The sequence below is a fragment of the Aquarana catesbeiana genome, linkage group LG01, assembly GCF_042186555.1.
Source record: "Aquarana catesbeiana isolate 2022-GZ linkage group LG01, ASM4218655v1, whole genome shotgun sequence".
Lineage (NCBI taxonomy): Eukaryota > Metazoa > Chordata > Amphibia > Anura > Ranidae > Aquarana > Aquarana catesbeiana.
In genome coordinates this window covers 652,762,390-652,782,509 of record NC_133324.1, presented here as the reverse complement: position 1 = coordinate 652,782,509, position 20,120 = coordinate 652,762,390, and the positions used below count along the sequence as shown (strand labels likewise).

Below are 20,120 nucleotides of genomic sequence, written 5' to 3'. Positions count from 1 at the left end.
AATTTCTCAATCATTAGATGTGGTGGTTACATTTGTTTTCTTTTTTAGACTTGTTTCCCTGTTTTCACCTGGTGATCTGACCAGTAACACACTTCCTGTATTAGAGTGCCCCTATTCTGGATGAAGGAGCACAGGGGGCACCTCTGGACAGCAACAATGTCAGTCTGGGGAAAGGGTAGTGCTATATGGACTAGTAGATTGAAATACACTAACAAACTAAAGCCAAACCCAAGCTAATACTTTATAAGCAGTTACAGCAACAGTTTATTCCTTTTGGGATCAAGGTTTCACATAAATAAATAAAACTGATCAGTGTAAGCACTCCTGCCAGTGTTAAATGGTTTGTCTCATCCCTGTAACTGACGTGTCTGCTAAAGAGCTTGTTGGTTGTTTTGAAAAACAACAGACTTACTGGCCAGATCACTGGGTGAAAATATAAGAAAAAAAGCCTAAAAAAGAAAACTAATGTAGCCATCAAATCTAAAATGGTAAGCTGTTTGTTTTTGGGTTTAATATCACTTTTTATGAAGAAATGTCCACTGAAGTAGGGCTTTGGCTATAAATTAGAGCTAAGGGCTCGGGATGTATGAAAATTCAGTAAAGGTAAAAATCAGACTCACAGATGTGCACTGCTCACTAGACTGTTTACAGCAGACCATTTACAACAGGGCCTTATTAGGAGTCTAGGAGTTGGCTAGTGGCAGTTTATGATACGTCTACATTTATTTAACATTCCTTGCTGTTTGTCGTATGTGTCTTAAGCTGGGCTGTGTTTGATCAAATGTGTCACTTTTCACGAATGCCTGGCGCAGACATGAGATTAAAATCTGACCATATTTGTTACCAGCTTGTGTATTCTGGGAAAAAAACTAAAGTGAGACGGTGTTTAATTCTACTGCTCTTATTCTCTCCTCATAGTTTGGGGTACATCAGACCTCACTATCATCACGGGTGGGGTGGGGGAAATCAAAACTTTCCCAAAGTGAGGGGGAGCATAACTAAATCTGGGTTATAATAATAATTTGTATTTTTGTCTTACAACTTTTTTTAAAACAACGATCTTACATAAATTATGATGCAGTGCTGATTTACCATTGTTACATTTATGAAAATAATTTCAAATTGAATTCCATACTACTCCATATATTGCAAGAATATCTGTAATCTAGATTGCCAAGCCCAATCTGTTTCTGTTCCAGAAATATTGCAAGTACCCTTTTCCTTATATTTTTGGTTTACAAACCTGGCTCAAAAGGAAGGTTACATTTTAGGGGTCATTAGCAACAGTACGTACAGAAGTTCAGACCACTTAGTAACATTCACTGCCCTTGTCCCATTAAGACATACTCGAAGTTGAAGTTTTTGTAGATGGGACATGTGTGCACCATGCTACTCTGCACACAGCCCATTGCAGGATTAAGAAAGAAAGGTAGGTTTTTAATAATGAACATGTAAAGCCACTTTAGCTAATAAATATTTTTTTCCTAATGCCAGTTACAGTAGATGGCGGTGGGGGTAGGTGTGTGTTTATGTGTGATGGGGGGGGGGATAAGAGGAGCCAATAGGTCAGTGTTATTATTCCAATTTACCTGACTACAAATAAATTACAGAACTTAGTATTTGTTCTATGCTAAACACATTAAAGCGGTACTTTTTGGCTTAATGTTCACGGGACGTTTTTACAACCTCTCCTGAACGATTTAACTTAGCAGATAGTAAACTACGTTTAAAACGTCCGTTTTGCCACGTTTAGCCGTGTTAACCACGTTTGCATTTAGAAGCGTTTAAAAAAATTTTTAAATTTTTTAAAAAAATAGCCAAAAATGAAAAACGCCTGTAAACGAAATGCGGCTAAACGCGGTAACTCGGAGCTTGTAATGCCTCTAAACTCAGCATCTGAACTAATTTTTTTGCTTTCCAAAAAAGGCCTCTAAACTGAACTGCCTAAAAACGACATTAAACAAACCTGTGTACATGTACAGATAAGATAACATTGAATTAATTCAGGGGCAGCTGAAAAAAGCATTCAACTGCCTCTGAACATCCGTTTATCAGCAGCAGTGTACATGAGGCCTTTACCTTAATGCATCCCCCTGCCCCCACCAAAAAAAAAAAAATATGATTGTTTTAATATAACTTTAAATAAATTAAACATAATAGATACTATTTATTCTCATCAACAGAGCTTTAATTAAACTTTGTTACTTTTACAAGTTTTGGACTTGAAGTCAGAGTTCAGGAGTGATAAAGTGTAGTTTACCTTTTAATACACTGAATTTCAATAATTACCTCTTTTAACCTCTATGGAAACATTATGTTTTTTTTTTTAAATGGCAAAATGGCTTCTAAGTTGACCTTTAAAACTATCAGTACTTGTTGACTTAACTTGTTGACATTGGCAAACTTCCACTATAATGAGGCTTTCCAGATATTAAAAATGTTGCCAAAAGCAAATCCCATTCTAAAAATTAACCAGAAGAAATAACTATTTATCTCAATGATTGTGTAACGCCGCTGTTCTAGGCTACATTTACTTTTCTAAATGCACAATCTAGTTACTTTTATTTTTGCTCTTTGTAATCCTAAATTAGTAGAGTGGCATTTAAGGCTACTTTCACACTGGGGCCGCGCCGCATTAGTGGTAAAGTGCCACTATACCGCCGTTTTAACGGCACTTTTTGGCTGCTAGTGGAGTGCTTTTAACCCCCCTTAGGGGCTGAGGAAAGGGTTAAAACCACCTGTGTTGCATCGCTGCTGAAGTGCTTTTCAGGTGCTTCCGAAGCGCTGCCCATGCTTTCTAATGGGCAGCGGTGGTGTAGGAGCACTGTATACAGCGCTCCTACACCGCCCCAAAGTTGCTGCTTGCAGGACTTTTTGTAACGTCCCGCAAGCGCACTGCCCCAGTGTGAAAGCACTCGGGCTAGGATGGCATGGGATGCGCTTTACAGGTGCTATTTTTAGCGCTAAAACGCTTGAAAAATGCCTTCAGTGTGAAAGTAGCCATACTCGTAGCTGTGTTACAGATGCACACACAAAGCTCCCCTATCCTTCACAGTATATATATATATATATATATATATATATATATATATATATATATATATATATATATATATATATGTAGCGGTGCCCCCATGGGGTCGCTGCGTTTTTCAGCTCCACACATCACCCTGCTTGGTCAGACATCCATTTTAGGCACACTTTCTACAGTCAATGAGCAGTCTCTTGCCTGTTTTTGTTGTTTTTATTAGGGGATTAAACTTAGATGGGGAAAAGGGACACGGGATGGCCAAAAGGATGAATCTTGCTTAATGGAAATAAAGCTGGTTGAAATCTAAATTGACAGTCTCTTCTGCTTCACATCTCCTCTACTTGAGATCACTTGCTTTCTCTACTACACAATCCTAGATTCCGGTCACCATTAGCACATGGTTAGGCCTCACTCTGAATTAGTCCAAAACAGTTGAATAATAGCCATTCACTGGCAGGGGTCTGCAGTCCCCTTTTGGTGTAGCATCCAATAGCGATGAAAAAAAGGACATTTGTGCTAACTGAAACTTGGTGGACTACTTATCCCAGAAAGTCCTGTGCAAATCCTGCCAACCCTCCTGGCCACAGCAACTTGACTTCAACAACACCACAGTCTCTCCCTCTGGCTTCGCATCCAACTCATGGCATGTCTCTCCCAGAACTTCTCACTGTACTTCTCACTCATTGACCCAGGCATTGATCCCTCCTGAATGACTTTCCTGGCAGTGCTCCCAGCTGTCTTCATCCTGCTCCTGTTCCAGGACACCTCTCTCTCCCAGCTCCCGAGCTCCCGGCCCGAGGTCACCCCCCCAGAAAGGGGGTCCCCCAAGGGCCACCACAGCCTAACACTCCATCATTCAGTTCTTCCAGCTGACAACTCCTCCCACAGCAGGGTGATGATTAGTATATATAGGAGGCCTGCCCCTGCCAATCCTAGTTGGGGATTGGTCAGGGCTCCCAGATACACTCCATGTCACTCTTACTCTCTGCCCTGCCTCTCTTCCAGAACATTCTCACTGGAAGCAAAGGAGGCGCCAGAGAGCTGAAGCATGTCAATCACCTGCTGCTACAATAAACCACTCCCCTACCCTAGATCAAAAACAAACAGGCCTAGCCTGCCTAAACTCACCTGCACTGGCAGTACTAACAAAAACACTACTCTACCTAAGGTAGAGGGTGCTATATATATATATATATATATATATATATATATATATATATATTTTTTTTAGCAATGGATGAAGTAGGGATGGGTGAGACAAATATTAAAGTACATAGGGGGCATTTAACAATTCTGCATCACAGCTAGACATTGCTAAACAGAAGTAGTGGGGCAGATTTGAGTCAGATTATAAAACAGATCTGTTATATTTAGGCAGCATCATTTATAAATTCCCCATTAGCTGCTCTTAAAAAAAAAATTAATAAAAGGTCAGCAGCTACAAATACTGTAGCTGCTGACTTTTAATAAACAGACATTTACCAGTCCAGAAGTCCAGCACCGTCATCACCTGGGCTGGTTCATCATTGGTCTTTGGGTCCCCAGTGCCACCATCTTGCTAGTGGAAAGCTGTCTGTAAATTCCTGCTCTTTCACAGCCAGCTCCCCACAGTGCATGTGCATTATGTGTTACGCATTTGGACTGGTCCCACGGCCAGGTGGGGAGGAGGTGGCCAAATTTCCGGTCTTCTCACCTAGACAAGAAGAGCAAAAGTGGAAGCCAATACCTGTCAGAAATAGCCACTCGCTCCCTCCAAAAGTTGTACAGGAGGGGGTAGGAGGAGGAAAATGTTTTAGATGAAGTCACGCTTTAAGTAGAACTGGGGGTGATTTACTAAGACTGGAGTGTGCAAAATCTGGTGCAGCTCTGCGCAGAAACCAATCAGCTTCCAAGTTTTATTGTCAAAGCTTAATTGAACAAGCTGAAGTTAGAAGCTGATTGGTTACCATACACAGCTGTACCAGATTCTGAGTGCACTAGTTTTAGTAAATCTCCACCCACTGTAACAGAATGAAACCTTTCCCTGACTTCTTCTTCATTGTGCATTTGTGTTTGTGTCTCCAGTAGTAAAACCAGACTGGATCAGTCCTAATCTGTGGCAGCCAGCTGCCTAAAATTTCAGATGCAGGGGATACAGGTACACATTAAAAACTATCGCATAGACTTTGTTAACGAGGAACTGCAGTCTGCTCACATAATTTGTAATAAAAACATCTTTGCCATTATGAAGCTTCCCTCCAAGCACTTTGCATATTATTTTATATATACTGTAATTCTGTACTTGCCAAATATGCTGCAGAACTCTCCCTCCACTGAGTCTGGCTGCAACCATTTTAACTGTGATCAACTGAAGCTGCTGCCTGTTCACTTGAATTTACACAGACGCACAGAGGCACACCTCCAGCTCTGCAGATTTCATTGGCCCTCTTATGACTCACCCCCCTTCCTTCCTGGCAAACTCTCACAAGAGTGAGAGAGCTGTGCATGATGTCATAAGCCTAGGCTTTTTACCAGACAAGAAACAGTAAGTGGCTGTAAAAGTTATTTACTGGCAGAAAAAAAAAAATGTTTTACTATCTAAAGTTAAAACAACAAGGGTAGAAGATTTAATAGATGGAAAGATGAAAAAATGACTGAAGGTCCACTTTAACTGACATATTTGCGGCTAAATTTGTGATTTGTTTGAAAAATGTCTCCTTTTAGTGTGGTATGGTACAACAACCAAAGCACACTTGCAGCACACATACAGGCTTGGGGAACTGGAATTTAGAGACCTCAGTTCTTGCTCAGGCATTTTCATGTACAGGAACTGTCATAGCAAATAGTGCATTAAATATGGTATATAGCAATTCTTTATATATATATATATATATATATATATATATATATACAGTATATATATTCCTAATGTGTAGTATTTTTACATGTGTGTATGTTTTGTATCTAACTGAGCCAAACTGAATTAGTCTGACTTTTTTCAGGTTATAAAAGTTTGGACTCAGTGCCTCAGTTGTTTTCTGACTACATGGCAGGCAAATTTGACATGGATGGTTTAGTGACCCATACTTTGCCTTTTACCCAAATAAATGAAGGGTTTGAACTTCTGAGAGCTGGAAAAAGGTTGGTATTAGTAATAATAAATGTAATTCTTTTTTAATGTGTTGTCTGTATAGGGTGTAGCAGCCATAAATATAGAGAAGAATGCATACTGAGAATTGTACTCATCATTCAAAAGAAGAAATGTGGTAGTATGCATTGTCCATACATACTGACCTGAGAAGAATACTCCCAGCATACGAAACAAAAGAATTGTTACTTTACAGTATCCGTAAATACAGAATAGGAACAGATACTGAAAATGACACTCGTTTTACAAAACAAGAGAAACGGTGCTATGTGAGGTTAATGTATTTACAATTAGAACAGAAAATCATTGAAAATGATAATCATACCCAACATACAGAATTGAAAATCATACCCAACATACAGAACAAGAGAAGTGGCGATACACATGCAAACAAACCACTGACTATAAAATGAATCGTCTAAATATGAGATTCACACCCATGTACTAAAACAAACTTCAGAACCATGTAAAGAAATACATTCACAGTAGACAATACATTCCATAATTTACCATTGCCAGCAAACATGTATTTGTGCAAATTTATTTACAACATATTAGGAAAGTACCAAGGTGCACCTCCATCCTGTAGTCTATCAGTCCCTAGATTCCTCCTTCCATGTTTATCAATTCCTTTCAGTTTGCTATACTGCTGCTATATGATAGAAAAATTCTCAGGAGAGGTCTGACGCACAGACCCAGCCTCCATTATGTCTTTATCCAGCTCTTTGGCAGCAGCACTGGTATTTACTATCAGGCACCATGTGGACAAAGTCATCCAATAGGATCCTGGCCATGGTTCCAATGGTTCTCAATTTCCATCCTAACTCTGCTGTATGACCCTGTTTAGCCATGTTCAGGATGGAAGTATGAGGCTTTGGTAAAGAGGTTGGCAAATTTTGGGTGGCTTTGCTCCAATATAAACATATCCACTTGGACCATATACATCTTTACTACCTATATAGTCCTTTCTTATTTAAAGAGGTTCTTCAGTCTGCCAAAAAAACATTTTTAAGTCAGTGTCTCTATCTCGGGAGGCTGCGGATGGGGGGTTGATGGGACTGGGACTTCACGTGGAATTGCCTAGAGATGATTCCAGCAGAAGTGGGAGCCTGACAAAACTAGACACCTGTCTGTTCCCCAAGCCCCCACCCTCCCAGATAAAAAGTTTAAAAAATGATAGAGGACAGGATGAGGAGGACATAAAAAGGGAATTCCCTTTTTGGTGAATTTTTTCTTTAAAGCAACTGGCAACAAAGGTGAAGAGGAAGGGAATGCATGATGGCTTAAGTGGCAATAGTAGAAAACACATGCTAGTAGAAATACGATTCTCATTTCCACATCTGGCCAAACTGTATTTTTTTGCTTAAAACAACAGGGAATAAGACTACCTCACTCACTAGCTCTTTCAAGCTATAATACGATTAGTAAAAAGAATGATGGGGCAGGAGTGAGATTACCATGCATCACACCATCCACATGATGACCTTACAGCGGACGCCTCTTTAAACTAGATTTACTTATAGATGTCAAAAGACATATTCATTCATCTGACCAGAACTCATGATAATATGGCCTGCTTTCCAGTATATAAGGCCAGATTATATAGCATCAGACACCACCTTGAATTATATTTAATAGACACCAAAATAAAAGTTTGGATCATATATAGGAACATACAGTATAAGAACATTGCCATTTTTTATAACTATTATTATACACTTTTATACAATTTTCTAACTTGTTTTTCTTCTTTTTAAGCATCCGCACAGTTTTGTTATTCTAAATTGAAGACTTTTTCCAGAGAACTGTCCTTTCAAATGCTTACACTTATTTCGCACATATGAAAGAGACAATATTTGCTTTAATGCAATCTGATTTTGCTGATTTGTTCAATGTAATTACTTTGACACAACCCAAAATAAAAGGCTTTTAAAAAGGGTTTCAAAATTTTTATTGCCAAAAAGTAACAATTTCCTATTTACAAAACAAAAATGCGCAACACAGTGATTGCTAATACTTGGAGTGCCTTTGGATAAGAAAAAATAAAGTTTCAAGCAGAAACAGAAAAAGGTCTGTTACATACTGTATACTGTAGTTAGTCTGGTTGAAAAAAGACACAAGTCCATCTAGTGTAATTAATAAAGGCATCAAATAGAAAATTTTGCTTCCAAAATTACCTATATTCCGATGAGTCTTTCCTTGGCCAACTTCCTATTATTTAAGTCCATCCCAGGGATATCCCTTTCGCATATGAGACTTAGCCACACTATATGTGTAACTATACTTTGGCTAATAGAAAGTCCTCTTCAGCCCCTACTACACAACTGTTAAAGAGAATAAATACAATAAGCCTCATGGAAAAAATATTTCATACACTACATCATTCTACACAATTCTATAATAAAAAATGGGATTCTTGGTTTAAACATTCTGAAATTCTACTTCAACAGTTAGACAATTAAGCTAACATATACTAAAAACAATGTTCTTCTTTTTTGCCATAATGAAAACTATCTGGCTTTAATTTTCCTTAGCATATTGCTTTAATGATAAAATGAAGGTTGGTCAATTTATATGGATAAACTTGCTGTATTACTTTATAAATGTTATATATGTAAAAAAAAAAAAGAAAAAAAAAAAGAAATGTCTTTTTGTTGTATAATGCAAAATTAGCCCTATTTTGCAGAAGGCCCCGCTCAGAGTAAAACACTTTATTTTGAAAAATATAAAACCTTGATTTGAGAGTAACTTGGTTTGAGAGCATTTTGCAAGACAAGCAAAATTTCTAAAAACATTTTTACTTGATATACAAGCGATGTCTTGATATACAAGTAGCGTCATGTCACAACTGAGTATAAAAGAGAAGAGAGGCACCTCTAAGTGTAGCAATTTGGTTACATTTAATAAAGGTACAACATTTAGCAACTCACGTGGTTGATGATTAAAACAGGCACATCTAAGTATGCAGCATCTGGGGTAAAGCTGTCCACATAGACCATCCTCCACACCACCATCGACATCATCCCTTCCACACTGCACTCCACAAGCGCTTCAAGCCTCGCTTTCAGATCGCTCTACTGCAGGGTAGTCTTCCTGGTCACAATTGCAGACTGACAGCAGTGAGAACCGGCGGTGCAGGAGACGGTCTATGTAGAGAGCTTTACCCCGGATGCTGCATACTTAGATGTGCCTCATTTAATCATCAACCATGTGAGTTACTAAATGTTGTACCTTCATTAAATGTAACCATATTGCTACACTTAGCGCCTTTCTTGTCTTTTATACTCTGTAGCTCCTGCTGGATTTTGCTTTTAATCCCCTTGTGGAGGCTTCCATTTGTGGATGGACATTTTATGGTTACACAACCTATCACATTACTATAATCATTTTATTTGGACTATAAACTCAATGACTTTTAAATTAATGGTTGTTGAACGAATCATTTGAGTTTCCATTATTTCTTATGGGGAAATTTGATATACAAGTGCTTTGGATTACAAGCATGTTTCAGGGGGAACGAATTGTGCACACAATCCAAGGCTTTACTATTTTGAATTATTTTCATCTGTATTTAGTAAGTTACATTACTGTCACATGGCTAATATAAAGATCCTTATCTTTGTGTTCTGAGCCTTATGTCATGTAGAAAGGTTGCACTTGCTTACCACTGTAAAGATTTACCAAACTACTCATATAAACAGCCACTGGTCACTGCTTTGGGGGGGTGGAATGTACCCCATATGATACCTTTTGGGACAACAGGAGAAATTATTGCTAGCCATATACTGTATATTACAATTGGTCGTAAAATGATTGTACAATCATCTTTACCAGGACTTATTTAGGGCCCACCCAAATAATCAATTTATAGTCTATATCAAATTAGTATGCATTTGCAGTTTATCATTGCTGGTAAATGTACTGGAAACTGCACAATGAGATTTTACAGTTCTCCACTCTTCAGTGTCCGCTGTCCTCCAGTTGTTCAGTGACAACCAAGCAATCATCGAAGGAAGACCAGGAGCAAAGGAGCTCTTTGAAAGGGCTGGTACAGTAATATTATATATTATATAATTTTACAGCGGCACAAAGATGAAACTGCATGCATGTAAAGAATGACAACAGACCTTTGTATTGTCTTAATTAAAATACCATTTATAATTACTGTCTTTTTGTCTAGCTGGCTTGATCTAACAGATAGAGGTGGGTTGTTTTATGAAGTTTTATTGCTCTTGCTATTGAAATGTTTTGCTCCTAGCTCGTTGGACTCAATGTATTCTTGACTATACCGTACCTGTACAAGTATGTTTACTGTCATATTACTATCTCACACTCTGTCATTTGTGTGCTGGTACCATGCTAATATATTCAATACACTACCATTATGTTAGTTAAAAAAAAACTTAAGACTTATGACCAGTGGTGGCTGGTGCTCAAAATTTTTGGGGGGCGCAAACTGAAAAATTATACTTTTAGTAATGCAGGGCTGTAAATAGCCATTTATCAGGTGATTATGTATCATTAATGCTAGGTTAAACTGTGGCCGTCAATTGCAGCCTCAGTGTGCCCATTATGAGGGGTTCCCACCATCCCTGTGCCAAATTCCTGGGTCTGTACACCTGCTGTGCCCTTCCCACCATCCCTTTGCTGGGTTACCGGGTCTGTACACCTACTGTGCCCATTATGAGGGGTTCCTATCATCCCTGTGCCGAGTTCCCAGGTCTGTGCACCTGCTGTGCCCATTATGAGGGGTTCTCACCTTCCCTGTGCTAAGTTCCCGGGTCTGTACACCCACTGTGCCCATTATGAGGGGTTCCCACCTTCTCTGTGCCGAGTTCCCGGGTCTGTACACCTGCTGTGCCCATTATGAGGGGTTCAATCATCCCTGTGCTGAGTTCCTGGGTCTGTACACCTACTGTGCCCATTATGAGGGGTTCCCATCATCCCTTTGCTGAGTTCCCGGGTCTGTACACCTACTGTGCCCATTATGAGGGATTCCCACCTTATCTGTGCTGAGTTCCCGGGTCTGTACACCCGCTGTGCCCATTATGAGGGGTTCCCATCATCCCTGTGCTGAGTTCCCAGGTCTGTACACCTGCTATGCCCATTATGAGGGGTTACCGTCATCCCTGTGCTGAGTTCCCGGGTCTGTACACCCGCTGTGCCCATTATGAGGGGTTCCCACCATCCCTGTGCTGAGCTTATGGGTCTGTACACCTGCTGTGCCCTTTATGAGGGGTTAATTTTGTTTATTGAAAAATCTTACATACAACAACTTATATACAATAAAACCATAATAAATAAACATATTTACAAAATAATTGAATATGATTATACAAAACAAAAACATAATAAATGGTACAAACCAAATTGCGCACAACACAATCCACCGTCACCATGCATGTAGCCTTTTATCAAAAATATATTTGATCTTAAAAATTAAGGGGAGTGAATCAAGAATACAAAGAAAAGCCGCACACCCCGACATCAACAGGCAGCAGCTACAGATTCCTGATATTCCTCCATGCCCTTATCCAGGCCTCCTGCTGCCACCTACTTTTCTCAAGACCCTGAATCTTCCCAACCTCACCCAGAATGTCCTGCACCACCACTTCGACAGGGAGGATTTTACTCCGTAAGGATACCTGACACCGTGCACTCCACGCGAAATAACGGACTACTAGACTAACTAAAAAAAGTGTTTCCAAATCATAATCCTGATGAGTCTGGAATGCCCCATACACCCACTCTGCATAACTCATATGGGGGAGGAAGGGTATACTCAGAGCCCTTCCAACCCTCTTGTACACCTCATTGAAGTAGAAAGTGATCCATGGACTCCTCCACCCCTCCACACTCCACTCTCAGGCAGCCCCGATCACTCATGGAAAGAAACTTCAAGTTGCTCTTCACATATAGTTTTCCATGAAAGGCAAGCCAAGCCTGATCCCTAAACTTCATTGGGATTCTCTCCAAATTAATCAATTGCAAACCCACCCCCAAAACCAGGCAATCCCTCAAGGCCAGTGGCTCGCAAAAAGCAGAGCTCATGATCCGCTTCTTAAGAAGTTTCCATGGAAGAGATCTGACTTCTCCTGCTGTTACTTACCACTGCCAAAGTATTTTCAAACACAGGGCAACATAAGCTTGACCCTCAGGCTTTTCACTGGCCCACCATTTTCCCAGTCTCGCAGAAAGGGCCTAAACCAGGACTGGAAAATACCAACCTACCCAGGCGGTCTCTCTGCCAACATGTTAGCAAGATTATACTTCACAAACATCAGAGAAAAAAAGACTTCAGGGTTGACCATCCCTAGACCACCTTCCCGCCTAGGAAGGTAAGTCACATTCCTTTTGTCAAGGTTTATTCTGTTCTCCCATAACAGCTGGAAGAAACAACTATAGATCCTGGTATAGAGAGAAACTGGCAAAATGCAAACAAAACTGACATACAGAAAAATCTGAATCAGGTAAGTCTTGATCAGATCAACCTTTTCCCTCAAGGAAAGCTGACAACCTTTCCAGCTTGCCTTGGCATCGGCATTCTCCAGCCTGTTCACCCAATTTGCATGACACCATTCTAACTTGCTGTTGCAAAAGTCTAGGATTGTTACCTGTGCTTGAAAAAAATCCTCAAAGGATTGTCTTACTCTCTCGTCTTCCAGGAGAGCCGAATTAAATCTCTAGATACCCCTCCCCCTAAGTGGCATGTCTGGGGCATTCAGAGTCACAGATAGAATACAGTGATCATAAAACTCCACTGCCCGACACACAGGTGCCGAAAAAGCGGAGTCTCCCTTTAAAAAAATAACTATCTATACTACTCTTACCACGCTGAAAAGTGAACCCTGTGCTGTCTGGGCAGCGCTTAATGTGCGCATCTACCAGACCTGCTTCCCTAACTATCGCATTAAGAAAAAGGGTGTCATAGCCCAGCTTATCCCTGAAACCTCTCCTGTTTTTAGACCTAGTAATGGTGTTGAAATCACCTCCAAAGATAACCTGCTGGGCCATAAAAAGAAAAGACTTAATCTTTGCAAAGAGGCATTTCCTGTCCCACTTCATCTGGGGACCATAGATGTTAATCAGGCGCAAGTCCTGCCCCTTGACAGAGACGTCTAAGACCATGCATCTCCCCATCTCTAACTCAATTACCCGCCAGCACGTTACCATACCAGAAAAAAGGACTGCAACTCCGCTGTAAGGCTCGGCCGCAAGAGACCAAAATGAGGGACCATGTCTCCACCCCTTCTTTGCCAGACGTATATCGGCCAGACTACTCAGATGGGTTTCTTGCAAAAACAAAATGTCAGCATCAAACTCGCTGAGCAAAAATAAGGCCATATGACGAGCACTTACTGATCTTAATCTGGCAACATTAATGGTTGCCACTTTTAACGGAGTGGGAACTGCCATTAGGGTAGTTGAGGCAGCAGTTTCTTAGCCTGACTACTCCCTCTTCCTGGAGAACCAGCGCGCTTCATTGCACCCTGGCACTCATCCTCCATAGAGGATGCTGAACTGAACGAGTCACACTCATCGTCATCATCAGACAGGACCTTAAACTTATTTTCCAAAGGCAAAACTTTGAACCCCTTTTTTACCTTCTTTCGCCCCTCTCCTTCTCCTATCCTCCAACCACTCCATATCATCCTTAGACAAACCAGACTCAACTGCCTCCCCACACCTTTCTTCCCCTTCACCGCCCCCCACTCCCCCTTCCCTTATCTACCACCAGGCCAGCCTCTCCACCATTTTCCCCACTCCTCCGCACCCCACGATCCTCAATAGAAACCCTGCAGCATCGGGGAGGGGGATTGGCACCACACCTGACACACCTGCCTCAGCACCTCTTGCTGCCTCTGCAATTTTAGAAGATACAGACACAGAAGGATTGGACACATTTTCAGCAACTGATACCTTACCTACAGAAGACACAGGCACACTAGGTAAACGCACAGACTGGGGAGACACAGACACATTAGGTATTGGCATAGACTGGGGCACCACAGACTGGGGAGACACATTAGGTATTGGCACAGACTCAGATGGACTCACAGGCACCCCAGCTGCTGAGCTCTGAGCATCCTCCATGTCCGGAAGAGGCAGAAGAACTCTCTCATGAGCTCAGGATTGTTGTGCATTGCCTCAGGGCACTGACTGTAAGGATGTCCCACCGCATTGCACAGATTGCACCTGATGATATTACAGTCCTTCGCCAAATGTCCTATACCCTGACACAGAGAGCACTTTATCACTGGACAGGATGATGCAAGATGCCCTTTATCACCACACTTATTGCAGAGCTTTGGCTGGCCTGGATAAAAGATGGTCAGCCTGTCCCTCCCCAGGAAAGCTGAGGATGGCAGATGCTGGACGACATTGTCAACGACCTTTAATTTTAGCTGCACAGACCATCCCCCTGTCCATATTCCCCATTCGTCCACAATCTTTTTTAGGGGGCTCAGGGCATCTCCATACCTCCTCAACCAAACAGTTAAATCCCCCTGTGGTATAGATTCATTACGGACAAGAATTGTCACCATTTTAATGAGGGGCTATAAGCTATAAGCTGATATAAGCTTTGGGATGAGCCCTTTCCAGTCTGGCAGACCCCTACACACGTGCTCATACTTCTCCCAAAATTTGTCCAAAGACTCCGGACGGATAAAGGATGAATCATACTCATAGGAACCTGCCGGACTGATCAGGGCGAAGATATCTGTGGGTGTAAACCCCATCTGCAGGATTTTATCTACCACTGCCCTCCTATGTGGGGGGATTCCACCATCTTCCCATTTTAACTGAACAACATTCCTCCTTTTAAACAGGGAGGAAGATAAACCATTTTCATGCTCCTTCCCTGCTTGCTGCCCTTTCCCAGATCCTGTAGCAGCAACACCAGCATAAGTTTTTCTTACACCAGCAGCATTTGCAGTCTTGTCCTTAGACACAATCAAACCTGCTGGCAGAGAGTCTGAATCAGCTGTGATAGCAGTCTTCTGATTAGCAGAGGCAGGACCCTCCCCCTCCCCCGAACACACAGTTTCTTTTCTGGGATCACTCACAGTCATGGCTGCTGCAGACTCCTGGAAAGTTGTAGCACTACTGCACCCAGCATCTCCTCCACCATTCACAGGAACAGCCGTTGTGCCTGGTCCAGGCAAAGTCTCTGTATTGTCCATGGACCTCTCTGCAGACTGAAGCTGACAGTTATTATCAGATGTTATTGCATGCTGTGTATTGTCTATGGGTCTGGGCTGACTGCCTGCAGCACTACAACCCTCAGCAAGCACATTGTCATTAAAGTTCACACTATCCTGCACACACACTGTACCTGCACCTGCTCTCTCCACAGGTCTTTCTTCCACAGGGCTAGGAACGGTGTCCATCTTCTCCTCATCATCCTGGGAAGCCACATTCGGAGGTGATTCAAGCTTATTGATAAAATCCAGCATGCCAGAACCTTCAACCTCCTGCTCAGATGTTCCAAATTGCTGGGGAGAGAGGGGGACAGAGGCCTCCACCATTGAGGGCTCAGCAAATGTCTGAGGTGTTGAAGAGCTGGGCTCATCCTCCGGGCCCACTTTCTCACTCACTGCTGTCTGTACCTGCATCTCCTCACTGGTCTCCTCACCCTCCATGCAGGAAGTGCCTCCTCTTCTCATTTGGCTGAATCTTTCTTCATTCTTATATTTTTCTTTAACCTCTTGACATCCGGAGGCCGTCATATGACGGCCTCGACTTTCGGGGGTTATATCTGAATGATGCCTGAGGCTACAGACATCATTCAAATACCGGCATTTTCAGCCGGCGATTCCGTACACCATAAGAATGATCATAGCGGTATCGTTCTTACGGGCGGCGAGAGGGGACGTCCCCCCTTTCCACCGCCCTCCGGTGCTTCTACCGACTCACCTCAGCGATCGGTGAGTCGGAGAGCGGATCCGCCGGCGCCGGATGTGGATCATAGAGATTTCTGGTGGACCAGATGGTCGCTGGAGTCTCTATGATTGTTTGGAGGCCAGGCGCGATGTTATGACGTCAGGCCCGGCCTCTGCATTCAAAAAAACGGCGCCGCTTCGGCTGGGAAGCGGTGATCGTTTTGTTTTTTTTGTTTTTTTTAGGCTTCCCAGCCTAGAGGTGAGATGTGGGGTCTTATTGACCCCATATCTCACTGTAAAGAAGACCGATCATGTCATATTCCTATTACAAGGGATGTTTACATTCCTTGTAATAGGAATAAAAGTGATCAAAAACAAATTTTTTTTTAAAAAGTGTAAAAATAAAAAATTTTAAGTAAAATTAACAATTAAAAAAAAAAAAAATTTTAAAGCGCCCCTGTCCCTGTGAGCTCGCACGCAGAAGCGAACACATACGTAAGTCCCGCCCACATATGAAAACGGTGTTCAAACCACACATGTGAGGTATCGCCGCGAACGTTACAGCGAGAGCAATAATTTTGGCCCTAGACCTCCTCTATAACTCAAAACATGTAGCCAGTAAAAAATTTTAAAGCATCGCCTATGGGGATTTTTAAGTACCAAAGTTTGGAGCTTAGTGTGTGTGCAATTTTGAAGCGTGACATGTTAGGTATCTATTTACTCAGCGTAACTTCATCTTTCACACAATGCAAAAAAATGTGGCTAACTTTGCTGTTTTGTTTTTTTTTAAAGCATGAAACTGTTTTTTTTTTTAAAAAAAACGCGTTTGAAAAATTGCTGCGCAAATAGCGTGCAAGATAAAAAATTGCAATGACCGCCATTGTATTCTCTAGGGTCTCTGCTAAAAAAACATATATAATGTTTGGGGGTTCTATGTAATTTTATAGCAAAGAAATGATGATTTTTGACATGTAGGAGCGAAGTGTCAGAATTGGCCTGGATGCGAAGTTAAATACTCCACTATTCTCCTTCAGAGAACTCACTAGTTCTTTCTGTTTTTCCGCAGAGCTTGTTCCAGGTCTTTCAACTCAGGCCTCAAAGCCGGTCTTTTCTTGCTGAACACTTTGGCTCAAATCTGTTTTTTCTTTTTAAATTCATTTTTCAAAGCTACCAATTTCTCCTCCTTCTCAATCCGCTTCAACGTTTCAACAACCCTCCGTCTAAAGGCAGACAGGGACTCATCTTTCCTTGGGCCAGGCCCAGTGTCTTCCACAGGCTGAGGCCTATCCAGGGGGCCTCCACCAGGGAAGGAAAGGGTGGCAGTCAGTGATTGGAATGGTCAGATCTGACACTGGAGGCTGCAGGATCAGAGCAGTGAAGATCTATGCAAACAGGAGATAGTAAAGGAAGGGGGAGGGGGAGGATCGTTGTAATAGGGAAGAGAGAGGGGGAGTAAAGTTGGAGATTAAAAGTGCTGCTGTGGAGTCACTCAGGACAGAGTGATAATAGCCCCTTCTGCCCCCCTCCAGTCCTGGCATGTACTGTACCTGAAGATTTCTGTGTGATCCCTCTGTGTGCACTGCTTGGATGCCGAGTCTGTGTCGTCTCTCTCGTATAGAGATATATATAGATATCTATATATATATCTATCTATATATATAGATATATATATAGATAGATATATATATATAGTATCTCACAAAAGTGAGTATACCCCTCACATTTTTGTAAATATTTTATTATATATTCCCATGTGACAACACTTAAGAAATGACACTTTACTACAATGTAAAGTAGTGAGTGTACAGCTTGTGAGTGTATGGCTGACCACCCACCCCTTCAACCTCTGCAGCAATGCTGGCGGCACTCATACATTTATTTCCCAAAGACAACCTCTGGATATGATGCTGAGCACCTGCACTCAACTTCTTTGGTCCACCATGGCGAGGCCTGTTCTGAGTGGAGTCTTGGCAATCTTCTTATAGCCTAAGCCATCTTTATGTAGAGCAACAATTCTTTTTTTCAGATCCTCAGAGAGTTCTTTGCCATGAGGTGCCATGTTGAACTTCCAGTGACCAGTATGAGAGAATGAGAGCGATAACACCAAATTTAACAAGCCTGCTTCCCATTCACACCTGAGACCTTGTAACACTAGTGAGTCACATGACACCAGGGAGGGAAAATAGCTAATTGGGCCCAATTTGGACATTTTCACTTAGGGGTGTACTCACTTTTGTTGCCAGCGGTTTAGACATTAATGGCTGTGTGTTGAGTTATTTTGAGGGGACAGCAAATTTACACTGTTATAGACCTGTACACTCACTACTTTACATTGTAGAAAAGTGTAATTTCTTCAGTGTTGTCACATGTATAATAAAATATTTACAAAAATGTGTGGGGTATACTCACTTTTGTGAGATACTGTATATATAGATATATCTATATATACCTGAGGGGCTGCAGGGGCGACGTCTGATACGCTGGGGCTGGAGCTGTAAGGCTGTGTACCGCGTGGTAGGCCGCCGTTTTCACACACAGCTGCGAGATGGTGCTCACACAATGGGATCCGGGAAGCAAGTGAGCGTGGGCCTGTCCAGCAGTTCACTTTATAGTCTCTCCCATAATTCTTCCCTGGAGCAGATGGCTGGCTGGGAGGTGTAGTCCATGGTCGGTTCTGTAGTTTAGCGATGTCTGGTCAGAAGACTACAGTTCCCACAATGCTTTCCTCTGGGCTCAGAAGTGTGATGTCAGTAATCCGAGCCCAGCACTAGGGGGATACAGAAACAGTCTGGGACAGCAGAAGACAAGTCTGCAAAGTCAGATAGCTGAAGTCCGCCCCCGACTACATCAAGGTAAATTATTAAGGATATTACAAAAGCACGAAAACACCTTATACTGTGTATCTGAGTGAGATATCCCAATCTTATACTGAATAGATACATTTTTTATTTAAACAATCACCACTTTGAATTTATGGCAATGCCCTTTCAATGCCTTGAATAGAGAAAAGGCTTACACCTAAAGCATGGGATTCTATGAAATGTAAATCCATTGCTAACTAAGAAAACCATTGAAGAAACACATAAATAAACATATAAAATCCTCCTTAAATAAATAAATGCCACAAATGGTTTCTTGTGGGCCCATTCAAAGTGAATTGGCTACTTGAACACAAGGCTTGTCAACACCCATGAAACTTAAAACTTTAAGTTACAATATTTTATATCTGAGACATGACACCATAAGTGGTACCATGAACATTTGAAATATAGTTTTGAACCACAACTTAAATTAACAGTTTTTTAATTGGGAAGAGTTAGCACCTCTGTTAGATTTTACATGCTGAATCTAACAATATATAGAGAGCTTCAGGTGTCCCCCACAAATTCCACTAAATAAATCAAAATACAAAAATTATTAAATATATACAAACAACCAAATCCTTAACTCACAGTTTAAAAACAATTAAAATAGATTGCCATTTGCAACATGCCTTCGAAAGAACCAGTTTATAAAATTATAAGCTCAATAATAATTGGTCATACAACTGATTCAATACATAAACCAAACTATAGTTTTTAAAGCACCACACAAAAATCATTATGATAGCATACAAATATTTTACAACATATTTTATTATAATCCATTAGAGTTGCCCCCCCCCCTACCCCCGGCCCGATTCAGTTCACAACAGAACTCCAGAGCAGAAAAATGTTTGGCCCCAAACTGCAAACTCCATCGAAGTCAATGGGACAATGGGAACATGAAAAATCAAAAGTCCCCATTTTAAAGGCTTATATGCACGTTATTGTCCATAAAAAGGGTATAGGGGCCAGGTACAATTGTTTTTAAAGGAGCAGTGATTTTAATGATGCTTAAAGTGAAACAATAAAAATGGAAAATTCCTATTAATATTGAGCCTGACAGGCCAGGAAAGGGGGGGGGCAGGCGGGCGCCCCCCTTTTTTACCATACCTTGCCACATGCCCTCAACATGGCAGGGTGGGTGCAATCATAAAGCATTCGGCGGTCAGCCTTCGTTGCGGGCAGAACTTTTTTTTTCCATTCTGGTGGTGCGG

General features: G+C 41.5%; 1 protein-coding gene across 1 annotated transcript in view; it reads left to right on the top strand.

Annotated features, from left to right (window-relative positions):
- The window catches only part of LOC141110140 (alcohol dehydrogenase 1-like), a 72,860-nt gene extending 64,756 nt beyond the window's left edge, over window positions 1-8,104 (top strand). Inside the window, exons 8-9 of the mRNA XM_073601358.1 lie at window positions 6,013-6,151; window positions 7,917-8,104. Coding sequence (XP_073457459.1) covers window positions 6,013-6,151; window positions 7,917-7,941 — 164 coding nt within the window. The 3' untranslated portion in view covers window positions 7,942-8,104. The remainder of the gene's footprint in view (window positions 1-6,012; window positions 6,152-7,916) is intronic.
- Window positions 8,105-20,120: the final 12,016 nt, after the last annotated feature.